Source organism: Trachurus japonicus, chromosome 1, assembly GCF_045865225.1.
Source record: "Trachurus japonicus isolate A0001 chromosome 1, Traja_1.0".
In the NCBI taxonomy this organism is placed as follows: Eukaryota; Metazoa; Chordata; class Actinopteri; order Carangiformes; family Carangidae; genus Trachurus; species Trachurus japonicus.
Window position 1 is genome coordinate 1,729,869 of NC_140907.1, and position 25,769 is coordinate 1,755,637.

General features: G+C 41.7%; 1 protein-coding gene across 3 annotated transcripts in view; it reads left to right on the forward strand.

Annotated features, from left to right (window-relative positions):
* The window catches only part of LOC146991086 (ras and Rab interactor 2-like), a 37,266-nt gene extending 15,055 nt beyond the window's left edge, over positions 1 to 22,211 (forward strand). For 2 of the 3 annotated variants that reach the window (XM_085759247.1, XM_085760001.1), the window contains 11 exons: positions 3,445 to 3,539; positions 3,775 to 3,973; positions 4,063 to 4,177; positions 7,968 to 8,040; positions 8,724 to 8,815; positions 11,701 to 13,119; positions 16,648 to 16,730; positions 17,065 to 17,290; positions 17,488 to 17,619; positions 20,465 to 20,628; positions 20,979 to 22,211. In XM_085759247.1, coding sequence (XP_085615373.1) covers positions 3,445 to 3,539; positions 3,775 to 3,973; positions 4,063 to 4,177; positions 7,968 to 8,040; positions 8,724 to 8,815; positions 11,701 to 13,119; positions 16,648 to 16,730; positions 17,065 to 17,290; positions 17,488 to 17,619; positions 20,465 to 20,628; positions 20,979 to 21,305 — 2,925 coding nt within the window. In that variant the 3' untranslated portion in view covers positions 21,306 to 22,211. Of the gene's footprint in view, positions 1 to 3,444; positions 3,540 to 3,774; positions 3,974 to 4,062; positions 4,178 to 7,967; positions 8,041 to 8,723; positions 8,816 to 11,700; positions 13,120 to 16,647; positions 16,731 to 17,064; positions 17,291 to 17,487; positions 17,620 to 20,464; positions 20,669 to 20,978 lie in introns of all 3 variants that reach the window. The other variant, XM_085760728.1, reaches the window with a different exon arrangement.
* Positions 22,212 to 25,769: the final 3,558 nt, after the last annotated feature.

Consider the following 25,769-nt stretch of genomic DNA (forward strand, 5'->3'; position numbering starts at 1 on the left):
CAGACAATTAGCTTAGCTTAAAGACAGGGAGAAGAGACATGCAAGTCCATAGGTGGTTACTCTATTTCTTTGAGCTGGCGTTTCTGCAGGACACCTGGTAAACCTCACAAGAATGCAACCATGACATAGTTAATCATAAGCATCAATGTAAAACCACTCTCAACCAGGAGTATTTCCCAAAACGATGCAGTATTCTTAAAGGAATACTGCAATCCTTTAAGACCCTGATCATATTAGCTGGGGTTGTGCTTTAGTGCTCCATATCTAAACAAAGAATATGAGTTATGTATATGTCCACATTTGTCGCTAATCCAGCCTTACACCAGGTCATGAATTTGTTGGTGTCATGCAGATCCATGTGCTTGATTTTCTTAGACCAACATAAAAACTTCAACTAATGACAAATATCGATTTAGTTCCTCAGTCCAATAGTTGTTGTCTCTAAGGAAGATCAGCACAGCCCTGTGATGAACCGGTGGCCTCTCCAGGTTGTAGCAGCTGGGATTGGCTCCACTGATACATCCTTTTGCACAGTCAAGTAATGTTTTCAAATGTCTTGTGTCTGTACAAAGAGCTGTTGAAAAGCCAATTCAGTGTGGAATGATGTAACACGAACGCAGCACATCCTCACAATGGTGAAACTGAAACTATGGGATGAGTGATGTTTTTCAGAAATGATGACAAAATGAATATTTTTCTGAGTATAACAGATGCATAGTTTTGGTCTGTGTTGTATGGTGCATGTGAAATCTGTATTTTATTGTTCATACAGCCTCTGAGATCATGTTACTTCAGCTGAAAGCTTGAATTTCTAAATATTCCCTCTTTGGCATCAACCACAGTCTGGCTGCACTAATTGAGGCCTGTACTAGTTTATTTCTTAGCATCATGTTTTTCAGCTCTCACAGCGCGCAAAAAGAAAGAATCGCTCTGTTTGCTGCCAGTTTTCAGCCTCTGCTGTGGAGACTCTAATCTCCGTCTCTGTGCAGTTTTCAGATTCCTGTAACTCCAGAGTTTACTTGTCAGCTTGTGTTGTGTAATAGAGTTTTGACCTTAAAGAGAGTGGTGGGGGAGTCTGAGGCTTTAACAGAGCTGGCTCCACTTAGGCCTGCTAGAGGGAGGGGGGTGGGGGGTGGGGGTAGCGGGGGGGCCTGTGGTTATTGTGGTCTGGCCCACACTCTGGCTGGTGGAGGATATTTTGGAAAAGGATGCCTCCTGCTGGTGGAAATGTGAACTGGGAGCTTTGGCTCAGGTGAATATTAAGATAAACATCCAAACCTGGGTTTGACAGTGTTTCTATGTCATTATTGGTGTTTGAGCCACATTAGTTAGAGTTCACCACATCAAGATCATTTTGATAATATGATACAAATTTTCCACTGGCTACCTCAAATTTCTGGTCCTCATTATTATATTATGCTGTGTTGCAGTCTTGTTTTGTTTTCATTGTTTGACCCCAGATCATCAGTGCAAATCATCCAGATTTCCACATCTGCTCTCTTAGCTCCAAGGAGCCGTTGAATCCTTGGGAGAGCGCTAAAATGTGGAATGAGGGAATGTTGAAATGCAGAAAAACACAAGTCAGCTCTGTGCTGATTTAGGAGTGAATGTCAAAATGTATTCTCATCTATGACATGACTGTTTTCAAACTGTAATAAAGGATGAAGAAAGGGTGTGGGGGAGATGTGAGACACAGATACTGGGAGGTGAAAGGTTTAAGGTGTATGTCAATCATCTAAAAACAACTGGTGGTTAGTGACCCAGTGATTTACAGTTTTTTCTCCACTGGTTGGGCTCATTTCTTGAAACAGAAATTACATTCTCAAAACAACATGGACAAACCTCCAAACCACTTGGTAACTGTTCACAACAGAATTTAATTTCTCAATTATTTCATCAAATTGCAAATGTCTCAGTACATATTTGCAAATGATTAATTACAGATACAGTAGCACAATGTCTAAGTGAATAGATCTTGTTGATCTAAACTGATTGTTGATTCTCAGTCTAATGGTTGTTCTCTCACATGTCAGCGTCATTTCACTGTATAAGTCATCACATGCACACTGTAGGCTACATAGAATCTTCATTGTTTTTTGTTTATGTGTTTATATTACAGTATATTATGCTGTATACATTATATTTTTACTCCGATTTATGGAAATTTTTTTATGTGTGTGAATAAAAATGGTTACAGTTTCCTTGGCAGCATGAGTGCAATGTGCAAACCTCGGAGGCTACTCTTACCCTAAAATCCTTTTTTTCAGTTTTATACACAATTGCATTCTGTTCGCTAGACAAAAAAACTAGTACAGTAACTATTGTCAATGAAGCACTGGGCTCAGACTGAGTGGACATGAGGGATATTTCAATGCTCCTCTGCCATAGTGACAAGACATCTAAACATGTTTCACTTGCAGTGCTCACACAATGCCAAAGGGAAGATGCATTTTGGGGGCATTGACTATTTATATTAGAAAGGAATTTAGTTTTGACACGTGAGTGAACTGTTTTGGGAGAGATATGAACTTTTGCAGGTGAGCTATGGTGTTGCTTTTTATTAGTTTAAAATCATTTTTTGTTTACTGTTGTATAAATTGCTCTTTGAATTGTAATTTTGTGAAGCACTTTGTGAATTTTATTTCTGTGAAAGGTGCTATACAAATAAATGTATTATTATTATTATTATTATTATTGTGCTGAACTGTAACACTGTTTTGCCAAATTATCTTAAAGTTTTGAGAATGTAATTTCTGTTTCCATAAATGAGCCAAACTAATGGAGAAAAACTGCTATCAGCTCAACTCACATCTCTCCTCTCTTCTTACTCAGCTACACGTATATTTTCTCTGAAACCGGTGTGTGAGGTTGGTGTTAAGGATTGCAAAAATGTGAGCTCTACTTATATATCAACATAATTTGGGGCTAGTAAAGTAAATAAAGACAGACATAGTAACGGTCTGTCACCACCAACCCTTTACTGCTGATTTACTACTGCTTAATGACAGGTTAAAGGAGCGTGGTGACTGCATGGCACCAGAGACGCAGACTTACAAACCTTCCTGACATGGTTTATCCAGATGTTTACATGTCCTCACACAGCTGTGCTATCTACTAGGTTTGGTCATATGCGTGACATCACACTTTACAGTACATTTTCTGGCTCAGTATTGTTGTGTTGCCTCCTTTTTTTTGCTTTGTGTCCACATTTCCTGCCTGTAGGAAATGAGGTCCACACACAGGAAAAATGACTAACCGTTTCCCTTCCCCTTTGTTCGACATTTTATCAGAGCGCTCTGCCCGTCTCAACATCCCTGTGTCTTTTGCTTTTGTTATTTATGCTTGAGCAATGGCGTCGGTTTCGTTTATCCCCATTCCTCCTCCTCCTCCTCTCCTTCTCGTTTCCCCTCAGCGCTCAAAACCTCTCGTTCTGTCTTCTTCCAGCTGATTGACACATTTGCATTGGAGATTGGAGAGCTGAAGAAGGAGATGGTCCAGACCTCCCCCACTATGGATAAGGAGACCATGGAGCCACAAGGGTAAAGCTTCTTCTCACATGTTCCTCATAACAATCTGACATAGACATCTGTAACATCCAACAACTATCAGTTGATGTTGATGTTGCCTGGATTAGACTGAACATTCGTCTCCATCATCTTCTTCTATGTGGTTTTGTTTACTCTAAAATCTATTTCCCTATTCCTATCCTATTTCCCTATTCCTATTTTTCACCAGCAGGTGGTATAAATGTTCCACTTTGTCTCCCTCTGCCAGGCTGGAGAGTGAGGTCAGTGGAGTTTACCTGCAGTCCCCCCACTGTGGCGGTGTGGGGAGTGAAAGGGATTCTGGGTACGACTCCCTACGAAGGAGGATGAGCGTGTTGGATAGGCTGAGCCAGACCCACCCAGTGTGGCTGCTGCTGGCCATCAGTGAAGAGAAGGCCGATCACATACTGCTCAAACAGCCGCCGGGGGTGAGGGCTCTGCCACCGTGGGACACACAGGATGCTGCAAGTATCTTCTGATGTTATATTCCATGACCTCCTATTCCCTTCTGCTGCAGGTGTTCCTGGTCAGGAAGTCAGCTGCTCTGCAGAGGAAAGTTCTTTCTGTGCGTCTTAAGGAGGATAAGTCCAAAACTCCCATCAGCCACTTCCCCATCAGAGAAAGCCAATACAGTAAGTTACGGAGTCTCAAAAGATAACTCCACAAAATCAAGTGCACAGAGACATACTATATAACAATTAGGGCAGTGGTTTTTTGGCTCGTGACCCTATTTTGACATCACAAATTTCTGGCGACCACGCAATCATGTGTCAGAATTTTATTTGAACTCGATTTGTATTTGAGAAAGTGAAAGTATAGAATACAGTTGTTTACGATTGTGTGTGGTGTTTTTAATAATAATTTTAAAAATAATTAGTTTAAAAAATATTTTTATTAGTAATTATTTTTATCAATTACTAGACATTTCAGGCGACCCCATTTAAATTGCAGGTGACCCCAAGTGGGGTCCTGACCCCAAGGTTGAAAAACACTGAATTAGGGAATTATTTGCAGTATTTGACTCAGTGTAATGTGCCAAAAAGGTTACTACAGTATGTACACAATGTAGTAATGGAAACCTTACTGTTCTTAGTAAAGACAGCTCAGCTACAATATATACAAGATGTGTAATATGAATGTACTTCTTTATTGCACTTATATTGCATTATTTATTTATTATTATTTATTGCATACAGCAGGGGAAATAAGTATCGAAGGCGTCAACAGTGTTGCATGGTGAGCGTGCATAGAGCCCATGGAGGTAGAGTGCATTACTCATTGTTTACCTGCTGATTCCAGGTTTGTCTAAAGCTCTCTGTGAGTGGTCTAACTCTTCTGACTTTTCTTTTGACACCTGGTCGTGGGCGCTTTATTGTGAAGGTCTGGAGAGAGCTCTTTGCTTTGACCCGTCATCAGATGCTTCTTGTGTGATGCCTCGGTGATGACAAACCTTTTTATAGGCGTCAATTAGGATTGAAGCAGCTGATGTTAATGGACATTTATGGACATTTAGTTTAGTTTTCTTTGTATGTGTGGATTACTTGGGTTAGAAATATAGTATTTACTGAGAAAAATGTTGATTTGTTCAATAGTTATTTTCCCTGCTCTATATACAGTATATCATGTTATCTAAAGTATCTTATCTGCTTATCCACTTCTGGTTAGATGCAATCTGCATTCTGCTTCCTTGCACTTGTGAGATGTGAAATAACAATAAAGTTTAATCTAATCTAACCTAATCTAATGTTATCTAATCTAATCTAATCTCAGGAGTGATAATGTTTTAGATAAATCAGAGACATAGTGAAGTTGCGGTTGTGTCTTTCGGTTTCTGTTCTCCTGAAAGTCACACTACTCTAGGTCAGAGAGTGAAGTCATTTCCTGTCCGCCCGCACACACTGTGTACAAAGATAAACCCATACACAGATGAGAGATGGGAGTGTGAACGGATGAAGTTTAGCTGACTGTTGTACGTGTGTGTGGCACAGGACTTTGTTGAGTTAGAATTATGTGCTGTTTTACAGTAATGCAGCGGTCTCATGGAATTGTTGCATATAGGTTAATAAATACTGATCTGTATACAGTACGTATAATCATCTTGCTATAACTTGATTTTAATAAGAAGAGGTTACTCATATTTATTCTCAGCAAATGTTGTGGGACAATTGTGACTTTGCAGTGTAGCTCTGGGTCATGTTTGTTTGCATAGCAGCAGTGAGTGACATTGAACAGGTGTGGTGATACTGTAGTGAACTACACAGCTGCTCGACGGACGGACGGACGGATGGACGGACGGACAGACAGACAGACAGACAGACAGACAGACAGACAGACAGACAGACAGACAGACAGACAGATAGATAGATAGATAGATAGATAGATACTTTTGATCCATTTAGGAGGTTCCCTTTGTTACAGTAGCATTGTAGCATACAAGGTATTCCAAAAAAAAGGAAAAATATGCAAATATAGAAATATAAAATGATATAAAACAAACAAAAAATATAATATATATATATATATATATAAAACAAAGTGAGAGAAAGGAATTCTGTACAGTATTTATACAAACAAGGTCTATCAAAAACTACAGTGTGCAGAGTAACAGATGGGATATGTACAACGACTGGAAAGGCTGCAGAACACTGGAAGCTGTAGCACCTTCTGCTTTACAGTCTTCCCTGTTATTATTAGTTGTTTTTAGTTCATGTATCATCAACACTGCAGATCAAATCAGACATGCTATTTTATCATAGTGCTTGCAGTGCACAGTGTAAAAATAATTTGGCCTACAAGTGTTGTGCTTGCGTATTGGTAGTTACTGTAGCCATGGAGCCGTGGCAGAGCCGTGGCAGGTGTGATGACATACCAGCTGTGGATTTTCCTTACAGAAATGACAGCACACATGGGAGGGAGCCTTTGGCCTGGTTTGGCCTTTAGATGTGGGTCAGCCTCTCTCCAGCTGGCCTCCGCTACTGCACAATTAGCCTTGTGTATGAACACTTTGAACTGAACAATATCACTAAATGTTGCCCGGATGAATGTGGGTTTATGTAGAAACTAAACACAGTGGCTAGGCTACCCAGCTCCAAACTAGCAGCTAGCTTTTTGAAGCAAGAGGCACATTAGCTGAGGAGGGCTATGAATTGTGTTGAGCAAATGTCATGGCCATCCATACAGTAGTAGACAGTAGTAGTTTTCACACCTCAATACAAACTGTGCCACAAAATTAAAAGTGAGAGAAACATCAAAGAGAGTATACAGGTATATTGGCCAATGACAATTGATTTTAGTGTGTCATCAGAAGAACTTTTGCGAATTAACTCAGCTGAGTTTAAAGGGAAAGTCACATAGAGGACAAATGATGGTCCAGTATTGATGAGAATAGTTGAAAAGTTGGGTCATCACCCAAAAGATTCCAGTTTATCCTGTATGAATGGCTGCACTAATGTTCATGACAACTGACCCCATAGTTTAGATGTTTCAGTCTGTCCAAACCAGCAGACTGACATTGTCTTCCTTCAAACCACACCATTAGCATGGCTTAAAGGATAATTCCGGTCATTTTTGACCCCTAAATCGTTGTCCTGATGGTCACCCAGTGTTGGGGGGAGCAAAAAACACGACTAAAATTGATGCAGGCAAACCGGAGTTACACCATGGCTAGACGGCGCAAGGGATAGCGACAACGCTAACCTATGGGGGCAATTCTTTCAACCACAACAAACACTCAAAAAACAATCAAATATATATGGTACATGACTGGAATCCTTATGACACACCACTGAACTCATATAGTGTACAGTATAAACAGTATAAACTTTGTGTTTTTGCATGTAGTCACTCACCTCAGGTAGCCTAACTCTGAAACGTCCTGGAAAGACATTACTATCCGATCGCAGAGCGCCTGCTCTCCCCGCCACAGAAACACTTTTTCCTTGTTGTGATGATTTCTTTACAAAAATAAACGGTCAAGAGTGCAGTTATAATGTCCAAAATATCTCCGACCGTTTATTTTTGAGGTTGGGGTTATCATCTCAGTGGCAATTGGGGGAATTGGGAATTTCCCTCCAGTGAGCAATAAAGTTATTGTGATTCCAATTCTGATTCTGATTGTGATTCTCTTGACCCCTACACTCTTGCTGTTTTGCTGCCGTCATCCATCTGTAGTCACCGTCTAAGCCACACAGCATTATCAGCCATTTTCACTTGAGAACAAGCATGACCTGTGGCCCCAGCCTTTGTGTCTCCATGACAACATGATGTAATGAAGAAAAATGTATACACTGTGAATTGACCTAATTATCTTTGTTGCTTGGATAATATCTCACTGTTGCAGAGAGTTTCAACAACAGCTTATAATGAGCAATAGAAATCAATTGAATAGCAGTAGCACTGACATCTGTTTTCATTTGTTTGCAGCTTTCTCTCTGGAGGGATCCGGGATAAGTTTTGCTGATTTGTTTCGTCTTGTGGCTTTCTACTGTATCAGCAGGTAAATGTACATTATTTCTTTCTCTGTTCATCCAGTTTCTGTGCGTTTGGCTTTATGATGAGGAGTGGATTTGTGGATGGTAAGTCAGTGGAAAATGATGTTTGTTGAGGAAGCAGTCAGCTCAGTGCCCAGGGCTCAGGGCTCTCACTTCTTGTTTTAGCTCGTGCCAGCTCGGGAGAGTCAGACAGACTTAAAGCACAGACACAGGAAATAGAGGAGAATTGTGCCACAAGCAATAACAAACATGACACTGGATTAGACTGCAGAGGTGGACCTCGAATAAAACAAACAGGCATCAAACATTTTGCAAATGCTCAGGATTTTTCTTCAGCAGCGTATTACATAAACTACACTCACAGTCTGAACATTTAAGTTAATTTTGTGTCTTTACAAGTTAATATCTGTGACTTTCTAATGGAAACAAAGGGCGTGTCAGCATGTTTAAAATGCCAGTGATGTTTGAAAGTATTTTCACTTCTCTCTGTGGCTGTTTTCAGGATTTGTTTGCCAACTGTACTCAAAGCTGTCAAATGAGGACACACTGCATTTTAACCCTAAACATAAAGTACCAAATACTAAGCAATGAAGATGACACACCTCAGCTTTGTTATCTTGTCTCTAATCGTATCCCATCGTGTTTTTGTATTTTTGTGATCTTTATGGCCTGTTTTTCCTAAACTTAGGGATATCCTGCCTTTCACCATTAAACTCCCAGAAGCCATTGCATCTGCCAAGACTCAGAAAGAGCTGGAGGAGGTGGCACAGCTTGGAGCAGGTACTGTAGTTTTCTGTGTTGCTTCACTGGTTTAAATGAACACTTCCCTTGAACAACCATGGTTGTGATTTTGCAAATTTAAACTACAAATTAACTCACTGCTGGGAACTTTTCAGAGCAGGTTACACTGTTTCGATTGGTGTTCTCATTCAGCAGCCATTTGTTAATATTACTTGGGTAAAAAGAAAATGCAGGTTGAATCATGCGTGTAACCATGCATTAATTATGGAGGCAGCTATGCTAGTTACTGCATGAAGTTTACAAAAAGAACAAAGTACACAAAAAAACAGATCAAGATACTGGACACCCCTGCTAGAGTCACCACAGTGGCCCCAGTTCGATTCCCCCGTTGGCCCTTTGCTGCATGTCATTCCCCTCTCTTTGTCTCTCTACTGTCCCATCCATTAAAGGTCTGAAAAGTCCCCCAAAATATTCTTGAATAAATCAATTAAAATGTTACACTCCTAGTAAAACATTAGCACTTCCAGCTAAAAAAAACTGCACCGAGGAACTGTGTTAGAAACTTGTTGGTGCAGTCATAGAAACTAAATTTTGACCTGCCAGTCAGCTATTTTTGTTAAGAAACAAACCTGCATTAAAGGAGACATATTCTGCCCCTTTTCCACAAATTAAAATAGTCCCCAGGTGTCTTAAAGACATGTCTGTGACATGCTTTGGTCAAAATACCCCAAGGATCAAACATCACAGCTCTTTTCATCCTCTCTAAACAGCCCTGTTCAGAACAGCTGGTTTCAGTGCCTGTCCCTTTAAATACAAATTAACCACTGCAAGCCCCGCCCTTTCTACTGGTACCAGGTAGGGGTGGGGTTATGCAAATTCGAAAACGAGTTACTTCATTGCCAGACAACAGAGGGAATAGGTCATAAAGCCATATGGATTTCAATCTCGGGAGCCTTCAAAAAGTGATATTTCCATAATATGTCACCTTTAAGGTCCATGTTTGCGTAGCTTTTGATTTCTGCTGTAGCCTAAAATGTGCTATAAAATGCAATCAGTCAGTCAGTCAAGCCAGGCAAAAAGAGATGAGACAAACACCATTTGTGTGCACAGATGTTTATTTTTCTCACACTGACCATTCAGGTCTGGTTTCCAAAAGATTTGAGTCACTTCATCTCTGTGAAGTTATTCTGGGTTCAGCTGCTGAAACTGCAGTGAGTCAGCTTCCTACAGTAGAAGCCTACGGCATAGCTCAGTGCTTAGTGTGGGGGGGAAGGGCGTGGCAAGTGGAAAGCTACAGTGGGCTGTGTCCTATCTAAACACACACATTCCACATTCAAATATGTATGAAAACACAAGTCTTGCAAGTGTGAGTGCCAGCGTAACAGGCAGCAAACTGTGTCATAGCTATTTACAAATACAAAACACTGTTCTGGTATTTGTATGGCTGCATTCATGTGAATGGAAGTGGGTGTTAGTGTGCACTCTAGTTCCTTATGCATTGGTTTTCAGAGAAACCCTTCAGTTGTGAGGCAGCTTCTAAGCCTGCCTCTAAAAACTCATACATTTATGAAGGGAAACTCCCCTTCTCCTCTGGAAAGCTTCTATTTAAAGACAAAAAGCAGGCTGCCTCCCTTGATCTGTGTTAGGGATTCTGGGCACGCACATGTGAAACACAAACACATGTTGCAAAGGCCTTTAGGCATTTGAATATGGCAGTGCACTTTATTTGCCTGCCCACGGGGCATGAAGGCTGTTATAGGAGCTGATTCAAGGTATGCTAAAACGCTAAACTAACATGGTCAACTTCACCCAGTGTAGATGTTTTTTGAGTAAGTGGGGTTGCCACTGTGAGCATGTTAGCATGCTAGTTTAAAGGTCCAGTGTGTAATAATTGTTGAGGTTTATTGAATATACTACCCATGAATATATTGGTGCAAGCAGGGGTTCATTTGAGCCGGATCCTGCCGGAACAAGATCTGGCACTTCTTAGTTTTGGCCTCCCCAGAAAGCCACAAAATTATTGACTTAGAGGAAAAGGGAGTTTGTTAGCTGTTAAGTTGTTTAAACAGGTCTCAAACTACATGTCACATAGCAACCGTCCCAGCAGAAAACTATATTTCACCGCTCGATAATGTTTTTCTGCTACTTATATTAGTAATCGTCTGGGTTACATACACATTTAGTATGCTATAGTAAGTTCAGTCAGTATCATTTGTCCTGTCAGCTCTGGCTCTGCGGTGTCAGGTTGCCGTTGCTCACATGAACACTGCAGGCACAGCTGAAGCTGCTGGACTGGCAGTCAGCTGGACCCTGCTGCGTCTTTACTGCCCCAGGAATACAGCCAGTGTTTCTATTTATAGGCCTCAGGAGCAGATTTAACCTGACAGGGAAAGTATATATTTTAAAGTGCGATTGCCTGTAGTTATCATTGCACTATTACTAGTCTATAATCATTCAAAAAGCTTGGTGAGCTACAGCCAAGAGGCAAAGGGCAGGAAGCAGGAGCAGAGGAACTGGAACTGTGTGCTGTGTGGTCTGATCCCTCCCACTCTGTGATTAGCATTGGTCACTCCCTCTGTGTTTCTCTGGGTGTGTGTCGGCATCCAGTGACTCAGACCCAAGACACACGGAGCTGAACTCACAGTGCTGCTCTCTCCAGCAAGACGGAAAAGAGAGACAGAGAGAGAGAAAGAATACAGGGAGATAAGGAAAACTTTTAGTGAAGATCTCAAGAGTTGGTAAGTGGTGGTTGGGAATACTGCTTTTGTTCTAACATCTGTATTTTAACCAAGCTTTACTTAGGTCTAATGGCTGTGACTGATCTACTGAGTTACTGACTGATCTACTGACTGAGGTCCTGTAGGACAAGTAGCCTATAAGTTGCCCAAAGTTAATGTTTGTCGTCCTGTGTCTGGGTATGGCAGGCTTCTGGGACTCTGCCCTGTGCAGCCAGCGGTGCACCTCCCCCCGTCCCTGTCGTCCTCTGAGCCGGACCCTCAGCCCCCAGCGGACCGACAGGAACAGGGAGGTCGAAGGGTCACAGCAGCTCACCACTCACTGCGACAGCGCGCCGACAACCCTCCGGCCCCGCGCCGCTCCACCGCCTTCCTTCCGCCTGGAGCGCAAACACTCCAGCGGTCCTCTGTGCTTCGTCAACCCGCTGTTCCTGCAGACTCACCACCACCATCGCCGCCACTGTGATGACACTTCACCTTCGCGCGCTGTGAAGTCCCACGACGTGGAGAATGCTGGGAAACCGTCTGTGAAGCCGTCGAACGCCACTGAAGGTAGCGAGCAAGACACGGACAATTTCAAACTGAACGGCAATTCAAGGCCCCCGCCTCCCCGCCCCCCTCCGCCCCGCTCCATGTCCCGTCGCCGCCCTGCGCCGCCTCCGCCGGGGCCTCCAGCGGCAGCCACCACCAGACCCAAGAGCATGCCGGAGGCCGTTGCCGTGGCTGCAAGGCAACACCGGTCCCCCAGCAGGCGCCCGGCACCCGCTCGCCCGTCAATGGGCGCCAAGCACGGCAACCTCTCCAAAGCCACCAGCTCGCCCATCCCAGTGCCTTCCAACCCGCCGCCTCCGAGGCCTAAGAAGCCCGATCTGGAAGCCCACCGCTGCCACATCGCGCTGGACGACGAGACCATCGCCAAGGCCTTGTCCCGCGCCAGGCTTCCGCCCTGCGAGCCTCCGCCCGCTGTCCCCGCGGACACGCTGCTTGAGAATAACGCCGGGGGTTCGTCCAGCCCTAATGAGAGGGGACGCCAGAGGCTCAGCGACATGAGCATGTCTACTTCGTCCTCTGACTCACTGGAGTACTCACAGTCTCCGGGATTCTCCCTGGGGCTTCCCCCGAGCTCGTCTCGACACATCAACCATCAAGACCCGGCGGAGGACAGCAGCGAGGAGGACGACGACGGGGAAGAGGACGACGACGAGGACTACGGGGTCGGCCTGGAAGCGGATCTAGAAATGCGCATCCGTCCGTCTTTTAAATTGCAGAGGCGGAAAGTGGGCGTGAGCCTGAGCGGGGGGTCCTTCATCCTCCCCAGGGCCTTGAAGGGACGCTTCCGCAAGGTGAGCGGAATGCTGAGCTCCTTCATGACCCCGGAGAGACGGGCGGTGAAAAGGATCGCCGAGCTCTCCAGGGACAAGAGCTCTTACTTCGGCTCCCTGGTCCAGGACTACGTCAGCTTTGTTCAGGAGAACCGAGGCTGTCACACGTCAGGGGGGGACTTTCTGCAGACCCTCAGGCAGTTTATGACCCAGATGAAGGCTTACCTGCGACAGAGCTCTGAGCTGGACCCGCCTATAGAGTCCCTCATACCTGAGGACCAGATTGGTAAGTCACACAAAAACACTGAGAACCGAAAACATAAAGTTAGTGGAAGATCTATTTCTTGTCCTACTATCTTTTAAACTTTTTTCCCCCAGACATTTACAGTGCTCTTGTCTGTTTTAACCCTTTTCTTGGAAAAAAGTAAAATTTGGTTGTAAATTTCAATATCGATCCATTGTTCCTCATTTGTGTTATTAACTATATGATCAATATAGAACATTTGAGTTGCATTGTGGTAAAGATCTAAGTATCATCCCCATCTTCCCCATTTGCAATAGATTTCTCTTTAATCTGTGAGCTTTATTAGGCCAGATAAACAAGGTAGTTAATGAATTTACCTCTTTAAAGAATGTATTTGGTGGGGTTATAGAAACATATTGAAATATGTATGGCATTTTTGGCTGCCACATCATTTTAAGTGTAGGTTTATTCTACCTTTTAGAATAATCTTCAAATCAGACCATCTTTCAATGTTGGATTCAAGATTTTTGATTAAGGGTAAGACATTTTCTGTATAGCTGTAGATTATCTGCACTAATAAAACATCCAATAAAGTTAAAGGAAGCTTTGGATATATGTTGGTGCACAGTGCATCAAGTTCAGATGATTGGGGGACTTCAGACAGACACTGATTTAGTTCTCTCCATATCTTCATTGCAGTTACTTGAGAAGTAAAGCCTGCTTATCATTGCTTCAGGGTTTCAAAACGACCTCTTTCACTGACATTGTTCAGTGGGCGCCCAGACCCACCAATGACTTACTGTAGGAATGATACATACAGGACTTGACATTTTCCACATTGGTCTGCATCATTGTAGGTGTTGATTTACAGACATGCTCTTGTGCTGAGCTCCAAAGAGTTATTCTTGGCTGCTGTCCATTGGCACAAACTCATCGTGCAGTTTAGGCTCATTTTGAAAGGTCTGCAATCACATTGAACTGTTTTTTCTTTTTATCACGGCTCTATTATTAGGTGGTTTCTCATTTACAACAGTCTTATTTAGAAAAGTTCCATGTGGTAGCTGAGTAGATCAAATTTGCTGATATAGTTCAGTGAGGATAGCGACAATACTCCTCAATATGCTTAGATAATACATTGGCACAATAAGCAGCAGTATCAAAGGGTCGTTTCAGTGCAGTTAGATTATTGTGGACTGGAGCATTTGCATGAATATGTAAGTGTGTCTTTGCACACATCTCACATCCCTTGTTCATTGTAAACAATAACAGCCAAGCCTTGTTCGGGGACAGAGAAGTGATCTGCTCTGGTTTTTGCTAGCAGACCACAGAAGCATCTGATGCTCACCAAGGTTCTGGCTGGAGAAGGGAACTGGGAAGAAATGTAACGTTACTAAATCACAGATATGATTTTTTTTTTTCCATGGGAAATGTAAAGTAGAGTTCACTATGAGGAGGCAGGCTGTGTGGTGTCAGAGTGTTTACAGAGAGATTAAGAAGAGTGGAATTACCTCATGGCTCAAACGCTGACTTCTAGGGAAAGAAATGTTTAATTTCAACTCTCAAGTGTCACACACTTCACTTTCATGGACACATTGTAATCGATCCACACGCTGGCTAGTGTGTATGTTGTTGTGTGTGTGTGTGTGTGTGTGTGTGTGTGTGTGTGTGTGTGTGTGTGTGTGTGTGTGTTTCTATATGTGCATACACTCTAGAGGACACACACTGACCTACAGTTTATTGCCTTTTGAAGTAGGTATTTGAACAGATTGTTGTGGAGGCAAAGTCCAGTAACGGTCATGGCCCAGCCTGCAGAGGAAATGAGCCTTCCCGGAAACGACCTCTAGTTTGTGTGTGTTTGTGTGTTTCTATGCGTGCCTACACGTACAGTATGGGCAATAAAGTGTCCTATTAGATTGTGTCCCCCCTCCTTGTGTACACACGAGGATTGAGAGTTATTTGTCTGAGCAGCATGCAATAAAGGACAGCCAGGCCCTTACCTCAGATGACCCCACACAGCTTGTCTTGTACAGAGGTGTTGCGTGTGGAGGATTGTTTGTGTTACATTATGCTCCTCTAGTCTTTCTTTGAACCACGACCAAGGCAAAGATTTCTCTAGAACTTCTCTAGAACATCAATTCCTGTCACTAACTTGTGTCAGAACATGTATTCTGTTCTTCGTGGCTGACGTAAAACATTGCCTGGAGGCTGAGGATGCCTCTGCGGGCATGAATAGTTGTGTTAACACTCCCAGGGAACAATGAGCCGCAATTGTGTCCATGTGAAATGCTGGACATAGTTGAGGTAGGCAGGAAATGATTTGAAGCCTATGGATGGTGGCCTGTGGTACAGATGGAGCTATTGTAGCGAGCAACCTTTGTGATAAATGGTGTACTTGTGAATGGGGCTGAGCTCCATGTTTGATCGCGTTCCAGGTTGTTAAAGGGATATTTCAACATGTTGGCAAATTGGCCTATTGCCAGGTAAATGCAAAGCCGTAAAGAGACTGCTTGCCGAAAAAACTGCCCCTGACGGGAACGTGCATCTGCACGTGCAGCTGTTTTGCATGAATTTGCCTCGAAAACAACTCTGTCTTGTAATGTTACATTATTATCTCATAGCATGGTGAATGTGTGCAGGTCACAACAACAACGAGCTGTTGGATTGTGTATTTGATGAGGGAAACCAAGAAATCCCATTAGCCTCCGTAGCGTAGCTCTGAGCAGCTCGCGGCTCTGCTCCGCCGTTCTAAAAATATCTTGCACCGACAATTAAAGGTAACGAACCTACTGTTATGACTATAGTGATTATGGCAATGGGCCAATTTGCCAAATTGTTGACATATCCCTTTAATAATTAATTTTATCTGTGTTGTCAAGGTCAGACTAAAGCTGAAACTCTTCAAAGACCAACACACTGTTTAGGTTGCTCATTATCTATCTGGTTAAACCTGTCAAAAGAAACATATACCGATCAAATTTCTTTTGATAGACTAATTAATTGGCTAATTGTTGCACCTCTAACACTGTTTTAAAAATGATCATTGGCTCTTCATTCCAGAAAGACTTGTAGGTAGTATCACTGCAGAACAAATGAGGAATATGTGCAGATAAAAGATTTGTAAATTTAAAAAAAAAAAAAAAGTTTTTGGTTTTGGTCAGTGGATTTGCTGTTATTTATATTGGTTGAATGTATGGGATGGGTTATAATGGAATTACCACAGGTTATGTGACTGTATGACTGAAACCTTTGGGACAGATTCTGTGCAGTTAGTTTCATTTTAGGATTACTGACATGACATCATCATCCATCCATCTGTGTTGGTCTGTCAGCTGTGTTTTCCCCCCCCAACTGAACATCATTTGCTGGGAAATAAATCATGTGAATGGCCTCACAGCGTCATACAGACTAAATGAAAGAACAGTTTAGTTTTCTGTGAAGTGCCCAGTCGTCTTACACAACTCTCAGTTTTACAATATTAGTCATCATTTCGTCATTTTCTTATTTTACTAATGTGCTTTGGTAATCAATATTTAAAAAAATGTCTGTTTCTCTTTTAATTGTGTGGTACAGACCAGGTGCTGGAGAAAGCCATGCACAAGTGTGTCCTGAAGCCTCTGAGGAGCATGATCGAGGTGGCTTTACATGACTTCCAGGTCAGGATTTTAGTATGTTACAAGGTTATTATATGTGATGAAGGAGATTTTAAACTATGAGACTGGCAAACATCATGTCATCAACATCATCATTACTGCAATCTTTTGTCGCAAATGCCTTTTGTAACAGTTTGATGAAAGTTTTGTGATAATAAATAGAAAGGAAACAAGATAGAAAACTCAACATGGTAAAATGTGTTGCCTGTTGAGAAAGAAAATTGACTAAAATTAAATCATTTAAATTGTAAGTCACATAGTATTTGAATAAAAAAAAAAGAATCCATCCCTGTGAGAATTATCAATCTTCTCATCTTTGTGTTGTTTTTCTCTCCAGGTGAGCAGTGGCACTTGGCAACAGCTGAAGGAGAACTTGGCCCTGGCGAAGGCCAAGAGGCCCCAGGAGCTGGGGGTGGATGGGGCCGTGCCCCCCGATGCTGTGGCCATTGAGAAGATCCGCCAGAAGTTCCTCAACATGAGGAAGATGTACTCCCCGGAGAAGAAGGTGTCCCTCCTGCTGCGTGTGTGCAAACTCATCTACACCATCATGCAGGATAACTCAGGTAACGGGGGAAGAAGTGTGGCGTGATCCGGTGAGATCTGTGAGGTGTGAGTGTGAAACTAATTTGAGGAATAACGCGGTTTACTCTGGCTGCTCCTGCGTCAGTCGTAGTTTCAGATTCTGTAACAGTGTCCGATCTGTCTGACCTGGGTGGACACACCCCCCCCCTCTCTCTGCTCTCTGTCTGCATCCGCCCAGGGAGGATGTACGGCGCAGATGACTTCCTGCCCATGCTGACTTATGTGGTGGCTCAGTGTGACATGCCTCAGCTGGACACGGAGATCCAGTACATGATGGAGCTGTTGGACCCATCTCTGCTCCAAGGAGAGGGTAGGTCGTGTGGATATGCTCTCTTACTAGGATAAATACATGTTATTGTGACTCCAGTTCTTAACGCACAGAAATGAGACTGTGATCACTGATATTATTACCGTTTTTCTCCATGGGTTTGGCTCATTTCTTGAATCAGAAATTACATTCTCAAAACTCTAAGATCATTTGGCAAAACAGTTTTACAATTCAGCACAACACCATAGCTCACCTGCAAAAGCTCATATTTCTCCCAAAACAGTCCACTCATGTGTCAAAACTAAATTCCTTTCTAATATAAATAGCCAGTGCCCCCCAAAATGTGGTTCATTGATAGTGGTTACTCTACTAGTTTTTTTGAATACAGTTGTGCATAAAACTAAAAAAAAACAGGATTCTATGGTAAGAGTAGTCTAAAAGGTTTCACCATTTTTATTCACACACATAAAGTAACTCCATACATCAGAGTAAAAAGAAAATGTATACACCATATAAACACATGAACAAAAAACAAGGAAGATTCTATGTAGCCTACAGTGCTGTAAATAAATGGTATTCATGGTAAATATGTTCTTGACTAGTTTTGACAACTGAACAGACTATTGTGCATGTGATGACTTATATGAAATGATGCTGACATGTTTTGGAGAGAACAACCAAAACTGAGAAGAATCAACAATCAGTTAAGATCTATTCATTGGACATTGTGCTAACTGTAGGCTACCTGTTATTAATCATTTGCATAGATGTACTGAGACATTCACAATTTGATGAAATTAATGAGAAATACAATTCTGTTGTCAAGAGCGACCAAGTGGTTTGGAGGTTTGTCCATGTTGTTTTGAGAATGTAATTTCCATTTCAAGAAATGAGCCAAACCAGTCAGTGGTGGCAAAACTGTAAGATCTTTATTGTCATTGTGTATTTACAACAAAATACTGTTGGAGCAAAACCCCCAGATGCCAAAAAAAAGAAAAAATATTAGCTCACTAAATCAAACAGAAATGATTTAAACTGCTTAGGCCACTTTATAATTCAAGTATATACCCATAACAGTAAAAGACAAAGTAAAAACAAAATGCACTAAGTAATGAGTGAATAAGTCTATTTTCCAAACTAAACTATTCCTTTAAAACCCTACAGTTAGTTTCAGATAGCACACGAAGACAAACCCAGAGTCTCTCCTTCTACAGATTAACCTTCATTCTCATAATGTTGGATGTTTGGCTTGTGAGGTCAGTCAGGCACATTACAGTGTGCTGTGACGGTAATGTGAAGTCCACCCTGTTGTATAACCCAGTCAAAGGAAGGTCTGTCCAAGGGGGGAAGCAGTAAACGGTGTGTCAACGGAAGACATACCTCCAGTTGTATGGTTGGAAACAGTTCATATCACTGGAGATCAAGGGGTGGGGGTCACATACTGTATTAGATGCCTTCACCATTAGAGAAGTTTTTTTTTTTTTCTCAGCAGTCAACAAGACTGAAGTTGCATATAAAGCACAGGGGCAGGAAAAAGAAGTTACTGTTTGGAGTTACTTAACATTTTTCTTGATTAATTTTTTCTTTATTAAATTCCCATTTGAGTAAAAGTATCACGCTCCCTCCACCCTACTTGATAATCTATAATGTGAAATGTGTCAATGTGTGTCAAAACCCACAGAGAATTATCAACCTGCTCTGAAGTTCTCAGCTTTACTTTATAGAACAACTGGTGAATGCTAAACTAATGGATAACAGGTGCACCAGTGGAAAGTCACCACGCTATGAGATAATAACGGAATGTTACGAGAGACTGCTTGCCGAAAAACTGCCCCCGACTGGAACGCACATCAACGGTTTTGCATGAATTTACCTCTAAAACAACTCTGTCTCATAACGTTCTGTTATTATCTCATAGCGTGGTGAATGTGCAGGTCACAACTTGTCCAACAGAGCGTTTTGGAGTTGTTGGATTGTGTATTCGATGAGTTTGATTAGGGAAACCAAGAAATCGCATTAGCCTCCCATTAGTGTAGCTCTGAGCAGCTCACGGCTCTGCTCCGCCGTTCTAAAAATAGCTTGCACTGACAATTAAAGGTAACAAATTTACTGCTAAAACTATAGGGATTATGGCAATGGGCCAATCTGCCAAAATGTTGAACTATCCCTTTAAGGATATTTTCACTTGTGTGTTCATTTGACAGGAGGATTATGATAAAACTACTGAACTGATTTGCATCAAACTTGCTGCAGTAATGGCGCACTGGCCTGGGATAAACCCATTCAATTCACCGTTAACATGAATGTTTTTCTCTAAAGCCTGCTGTATGTTGACACTTACCCTTCTAGTTTATTTTTTTTAGCTCAGTCTAACACAGACCTCTTACCAGGACCGTGTCCCTGAGGGTGGGTTAGGGTACACAGGCCTGGGGAAGGAAACCCCTTGTGACACTGTTAGGAAATTCCATTCCATGTTAGATTTGAATGGGCTGGAACAGGTTGACAGGAAGGAGGCCGAACCCTCCCAGAATGAAATATTTTCCTACCAGCGTCAACCTGTCTGGCATGTACACTCATTTAACAACTGCTTTAATCGATGTGGTGTATTTCCTTGTTTCAACTTGGACCTAATTATTTGAAAAATCCAATTTCCTGCTACGACAAGAATAGTAAAAACTAAATATTAGTCATAACATCCTGTGAGGCTTGAAGGTGAAGAAATCTCTTGTCTAACCTCTCTGATTCATTTCTGTTCCAAGAAAATTGAAATCAGATTAATGAGGAAGTGCTAACGTCCACCTCTTCATATCAGTTTCATTTCTAGATAACTAACCATGGATGTGTTCCTCTGAACGTTTCCAATGAATGTCTCTCTTCCCTGCCTCAGGAGGGTATTACCTGACCAGCGCCTACGGGGCCATGGCCCTCATCAAGAACTTCCAGGAGGAGCAGGCAGCCCGGGTGCTGACCTCCGAGGCCAGGAACACTCTGTACCAGTGGCACCGGCGACGCACTGCTCAGCGTTCAGCGCCCACAGTGGACGACTTCCAGGTATCACACCTGACCTGAGTCCACCTTGAACGTCCATGCAGTGAGTCTAAGTTGTACCAATTCCCCCCCCGCCGCCACCCAAAACTCCACACTTTTCACGCAACATTGGAAACTTGCATGAAAGGTGTCGGTGACAAGGAATATGTGTATAGTTCCCTACTAACATCACAGCATGTTACTATGGAACTGTGGTTTTTATGTGTTTTGGCAGAAAGCATCCTCTAGTGGAGCATTAAACAAACTGCATGTGGTTTCTTTTGACAGCTGCATGTGTTCCCTCATGACCTGCATGTTTGGAGATTTCTGCAGGTTTGCACAAATTTGAGCCTTTTTCTTTCCCCCCCCTGTAGAACTATCTCCGTGTAGCCCTTCAGGAAGTGGGCGTAGGCTGCACGGCCAAAACCCTGCTCGTCCACCCTTACACCACCACGGAGGAGGTCTGCTCCCTCTGCGCATACAAGTTCAAAATCCCCGACCCGGAGAACTACGCACTGTTTCTGGTCACAGAAGACACCAGCCAGCAGCTGGCCCCGGACACACACCCTCAACGCATCAAAGCCGAGCTCCACAGCCAGCCGCGTGCACACGTCTTCCACTTTCTCTACAGGAGGATGCCCAACCTCAACCTCTGTATTCCTGCTGTCATGCAAAATGGAAACTGCCTTCAAGTTGAATAGTGGAGGAGAACTTCATCCTGAACTACAGTAGTTGATGTTGTTGTAGATGTTTGGTTTTTTTTGGTAGACAGATATAGATTTGAGGATGTCTGGAATGGATTTGACAAAGAGAAACCATATTGATGCATGTGAAATATAACATTTGATGCCATTTGAATGAGAAGAAGATTGTTTTTTGGACTCTTGAAAGTGCTGACGGCTCAGAATGTGGCTCAGATATGAGTCAAGAAGGCAAAACTATGGTAACACACGAGACACGAACAATGAAATCAATATCTTGGAGTCTACTACGCCTTTGTCTGATTTGGTTAGAGTGTATGCTGAGCTGAAGTTGTTGGATTGTGTACATTGTGAGTCATATGCAGGATTTTTAGTATGTGAGATGATGGTTGGATATGTTTAAAATCCTCAAAGCAGAGGTCATACAGTCAAATATTGCATTTAATGTAACTAACTTTTGCCTTAACTGCTGTTATAAAGGTGCCTCTAAAAGGAACATACTGTATGCTACTGAACGCCTGTCGTCCAGTGATTAATTAGCTTGCATCAAAATGACCTAGATTAAAACTTCATTCTAAAAAAAAAAGTAATTTAATAAGTAATATTAACTATATAAACATTGAGATTTTTGTTTCCCTCATGATTTTTTGTCTGCAGTTGCTGGTCAATTGTAGCCTGTATTTCTGTGTAGAAATATTTTTATATTCAAATGTGTCTTTTTTTCATCATAAAGTGACAAAGATTTGTATTCTGATCGAATATTTCTATATAGGACTCATTACCGGACTTGGATTAATGCCAGTTATTTCTCAAAAGTCAAACTACAATTACAACAACACATTTTCTACTGTTTGTTATGAACTGCTCTGAGCTGGTTGTGGAAAAATATATATAAAAAATTCAAACAATGCTGTTTACTGAGTCAACATAATGTTTTAATGTATTTTTTTCATAATGCAATATCAATTCTTTGGAACAGAATCCAATGTTATTATGGTCAAGCAGGTTGCACAATCAAATTGTACATATACTACACAAATTACACTGATTTGCAATTAAATTCATCTGGAGGCTGCTACAGAGCTCTAAACTGAAGGCGCATATCCTTTGCTTTGATGCATTAAGTTAAATAAAGTGTTGTTTGGAGGATCTGGTTGAAAAGCTGCAACAATATGTATTGTTCACATGTTCTTTTATGTAGCAGCATCAGAGATTAGCACAACACTGACCACAGCCTTTGATCCCAGCCATTTGGAACTGGCATCTACAACAAAGTCACATACTCCCACCGTAAGGTATTATATAAAGCTTATTGTGTTGGAATGGCTTCCTGTGATAAGTCTTAAAGTGGCCGTTTTTGATTTGTCTAACATGAACACACCTCTGTGATTGAGCTGTGACGTTGTTCCATTTGTGAAAACAGTTCACTAAGACCTCTGCCCCCCATCTCTTACAGTGATACAGTGACTACTTAAAGGCCACTTGAAATACATTTTTCAATGTTACAAGTGACATTATGAGAGTGTATATGTTATGGGATTGACAGCGAGTTTATTCTACTGCTACAGTAAATCACTGTAGGGGAAAAGGCATTTTGTACACATTACACACTTTGAATTGAATTTGAATCTAAATTGAATCGAACCAGATATAACCACTGAAGTAGATTTCTGATATATGTTATAATACAACACCAAGCATGCAAAGGGTTTAGGCACTAAAGTGAAGATGCTGTCAAAAACAATGTGAAAAATGGTCTCTATTTATGGATTAACGTCATACAAAGTTCAGTCAAAAGAAGAAATCAAATCATAACTTTGTGTGTCCAATGGACACACCATGCTTTGTCTTTAAAACAGCACCAGTTCTCCTCCAGACGCTTTGCACACAGTTTTTCAAGGTTCTTGACAGGCAGGGTGTTGAAGCATCTTGGAGAACTTGCCATAGTTTTCCTGTGGAGGCTGTCTCAGTGTCTTCTGTCTCTTCATGTAATCCCAAACTGACTCCACTGGTGATTACGAATGCTATTGTAAATGTCACAGTTGTTCAGACACAAAAATATGGTAAAACTAAATAAAAATGCAAAATATAACATCCTTAAAGAGGTGCACAGCATTTAGCCAGCAGATCTCAGCAGGGTTTTAGAGGTAGAGCGATGTGGTCTGAAAGTTTTGTTGATACCTGAATAGAATGGATCATTTAGAGAAGTTAACCCTGTCACTTTATTTAATGCATCTCATTATCTGGCAGCAGTCTGGCTTTAGGAGAAGAGAAGAAGGCCTCGTGCACCATACCTGTAGCCTACACACACGAGTGAGAGTGTGAAATGGTGCTAACTTTAATATAATATATTAATATTAGTCTGTGTTAAAATGAAGGGAAAATATATTTCAATAATTATTGATATTCAATCTACAGTGCTGTGATAAGCAGGGTTCACTGAGGTTGTCTCTGTAAAGCTGTTGGAGGCAAACAGTGGCATGGGAGCCACAATGACATCTGTTTGAAGTTTACATGAACACCTTCACATCATTCCAGTCACTGTACACTGTACAGTCAATAAAATGATTATTTAAATCAGTGGTTCATAATCTTTTCTGGCTCATGACCCCATTTGGACATCACAAATTTTTGGCGACCCCATTTGATCGCGGCCATCAATCAAGATGCTCAATTCAAGAGAGTTAAACTATAGAAAACAGTTGTTTAAGATTGTGTGTGATGTTTTTAATCATAATTTTAAAAAGAATAATAATAAATTAAAACAATATTTTTTATCAGTAATTAGTTTTTATCAATTAGCTACTGGACATTTCAGGGGACCCCATTTGAATTCCAGGTGACTCCACATGGGGTCCCGACCCAAAGGTTGAGAAACACTGATTTAAATAACCGCACAGTGTCTAATAAGAGTCAATGAGCACCGTGTCCAGATAGGCAGTTTGACCAGCAGGGATTAAGTCAAATAAACTTGCAAGATAAGTAGTAGTAGTAGTAGTAGTAGTAGTAGTAGTAGTAGTAGCAGGGCACTTCCTATACAACCAGTTGCTTTTTAATGGGCCTCTGGCAGGGTGTCAGTTAATTAAAATCTCAGAACGGAAACTAACAAAACAACCCACAGACAAACATGGAAATATCTCAAATATTTGAATGATAAATGTTCTGTGTGGCTTGTGAGGAGCTTGATGTTGCCAGTCTTAATAACAACAATGGATTGGATGAGTATCATCATCACCCACTGACACTAAACTGTCGAGCAGTGAGGGATTCTGATGTATCCACAGTGAATGTTCCTGTGAACAGCTTGATCTGGGACTCCCAATGAAGATGAGAGGTTTACGTCCCAAGTTGAGGGGAAACTGACACACTACATGATTTAGAGCCCCCTCGCTCCTCCCATCCCCAAGTAGTCTGCCAACTTAGTCCTGATTGATTGACATTCTCAAAGTAGCAGTTTGTTTTGCTCTTTGGCTCAGAGGTGAAACATGAGCCCAAAACAACAAACATCCATCTAGTAAATGCTAGAATTGGCCTGATCAAACAAAAGAGCTGCTCTTTGTGGGCAGTAACAAAGCAGTTGCTTCTAATGGCAGAGGGTAATGTACTGTAATAGACAAGGGTGAGCTATTAGAGTGACATTGGTGCTGAAGAAGCATCAACTTTCTCCAGGGAATGTCTGAATAGCAATGTATTACTCTGGACACTCAAGCATTCAGGAGTTCTTGGCTGCAGAAAAGTCCTTTACCATCTGCTTTTTGTTGTTACCTTAATGGTGTGGCTCACTGATGTAGATTCAGTTTGACTGTCCTATTGTATTAAAAATTAATGGTGCAAGCATAAAAAAAGCTGATTCCCAGACTTACTGAATGTTGATACTGCTTAAACGGAGAGTGGCCTCAACTATATTTTCATTTTTATGTGCTTGAAGACAGTTCCAAAACAACAAGCCACATGGCCAAATACTTGATGTTCTGTACTTTTCTTAATGTATTATAAATAATAATAAAAAGCTTAGTAAGGTCCTGAAACAGCTGAACTACTTTGTTTTTCAGCGTGTGTCACAGACTAACGTTTCTGCATCATGATGGTGGCCTATATGTAGACTGCATGACTGTAGGAACAGTATCAAGTGTTGCATAGTAGTCAAGTGTGCATTCATTTTTGGGGGGGTTTGGTAGTATCTTAAGAGAATGTAAAATATTTTGATTTTCTTTTGTGTTACTATACGGTATTTAATGTTTTTATGTTTTCTCTTGCCTCAATTCTGTATTGTTTTTATTTTTATTTTATTTTATTGTATGTCATTCTTTCACTGCAGAGGCATTAAAGTGAGAGGGAAAATGTTGTATGAATAGTCGTTTCATGTTATAATAGCCTATGTGCTTACACCAACACTATTCACAGCCTGTGGTTGTAACGCAGAACCTATAATAACAGTGTATAATACTGCTGGTTGTGTCCTGG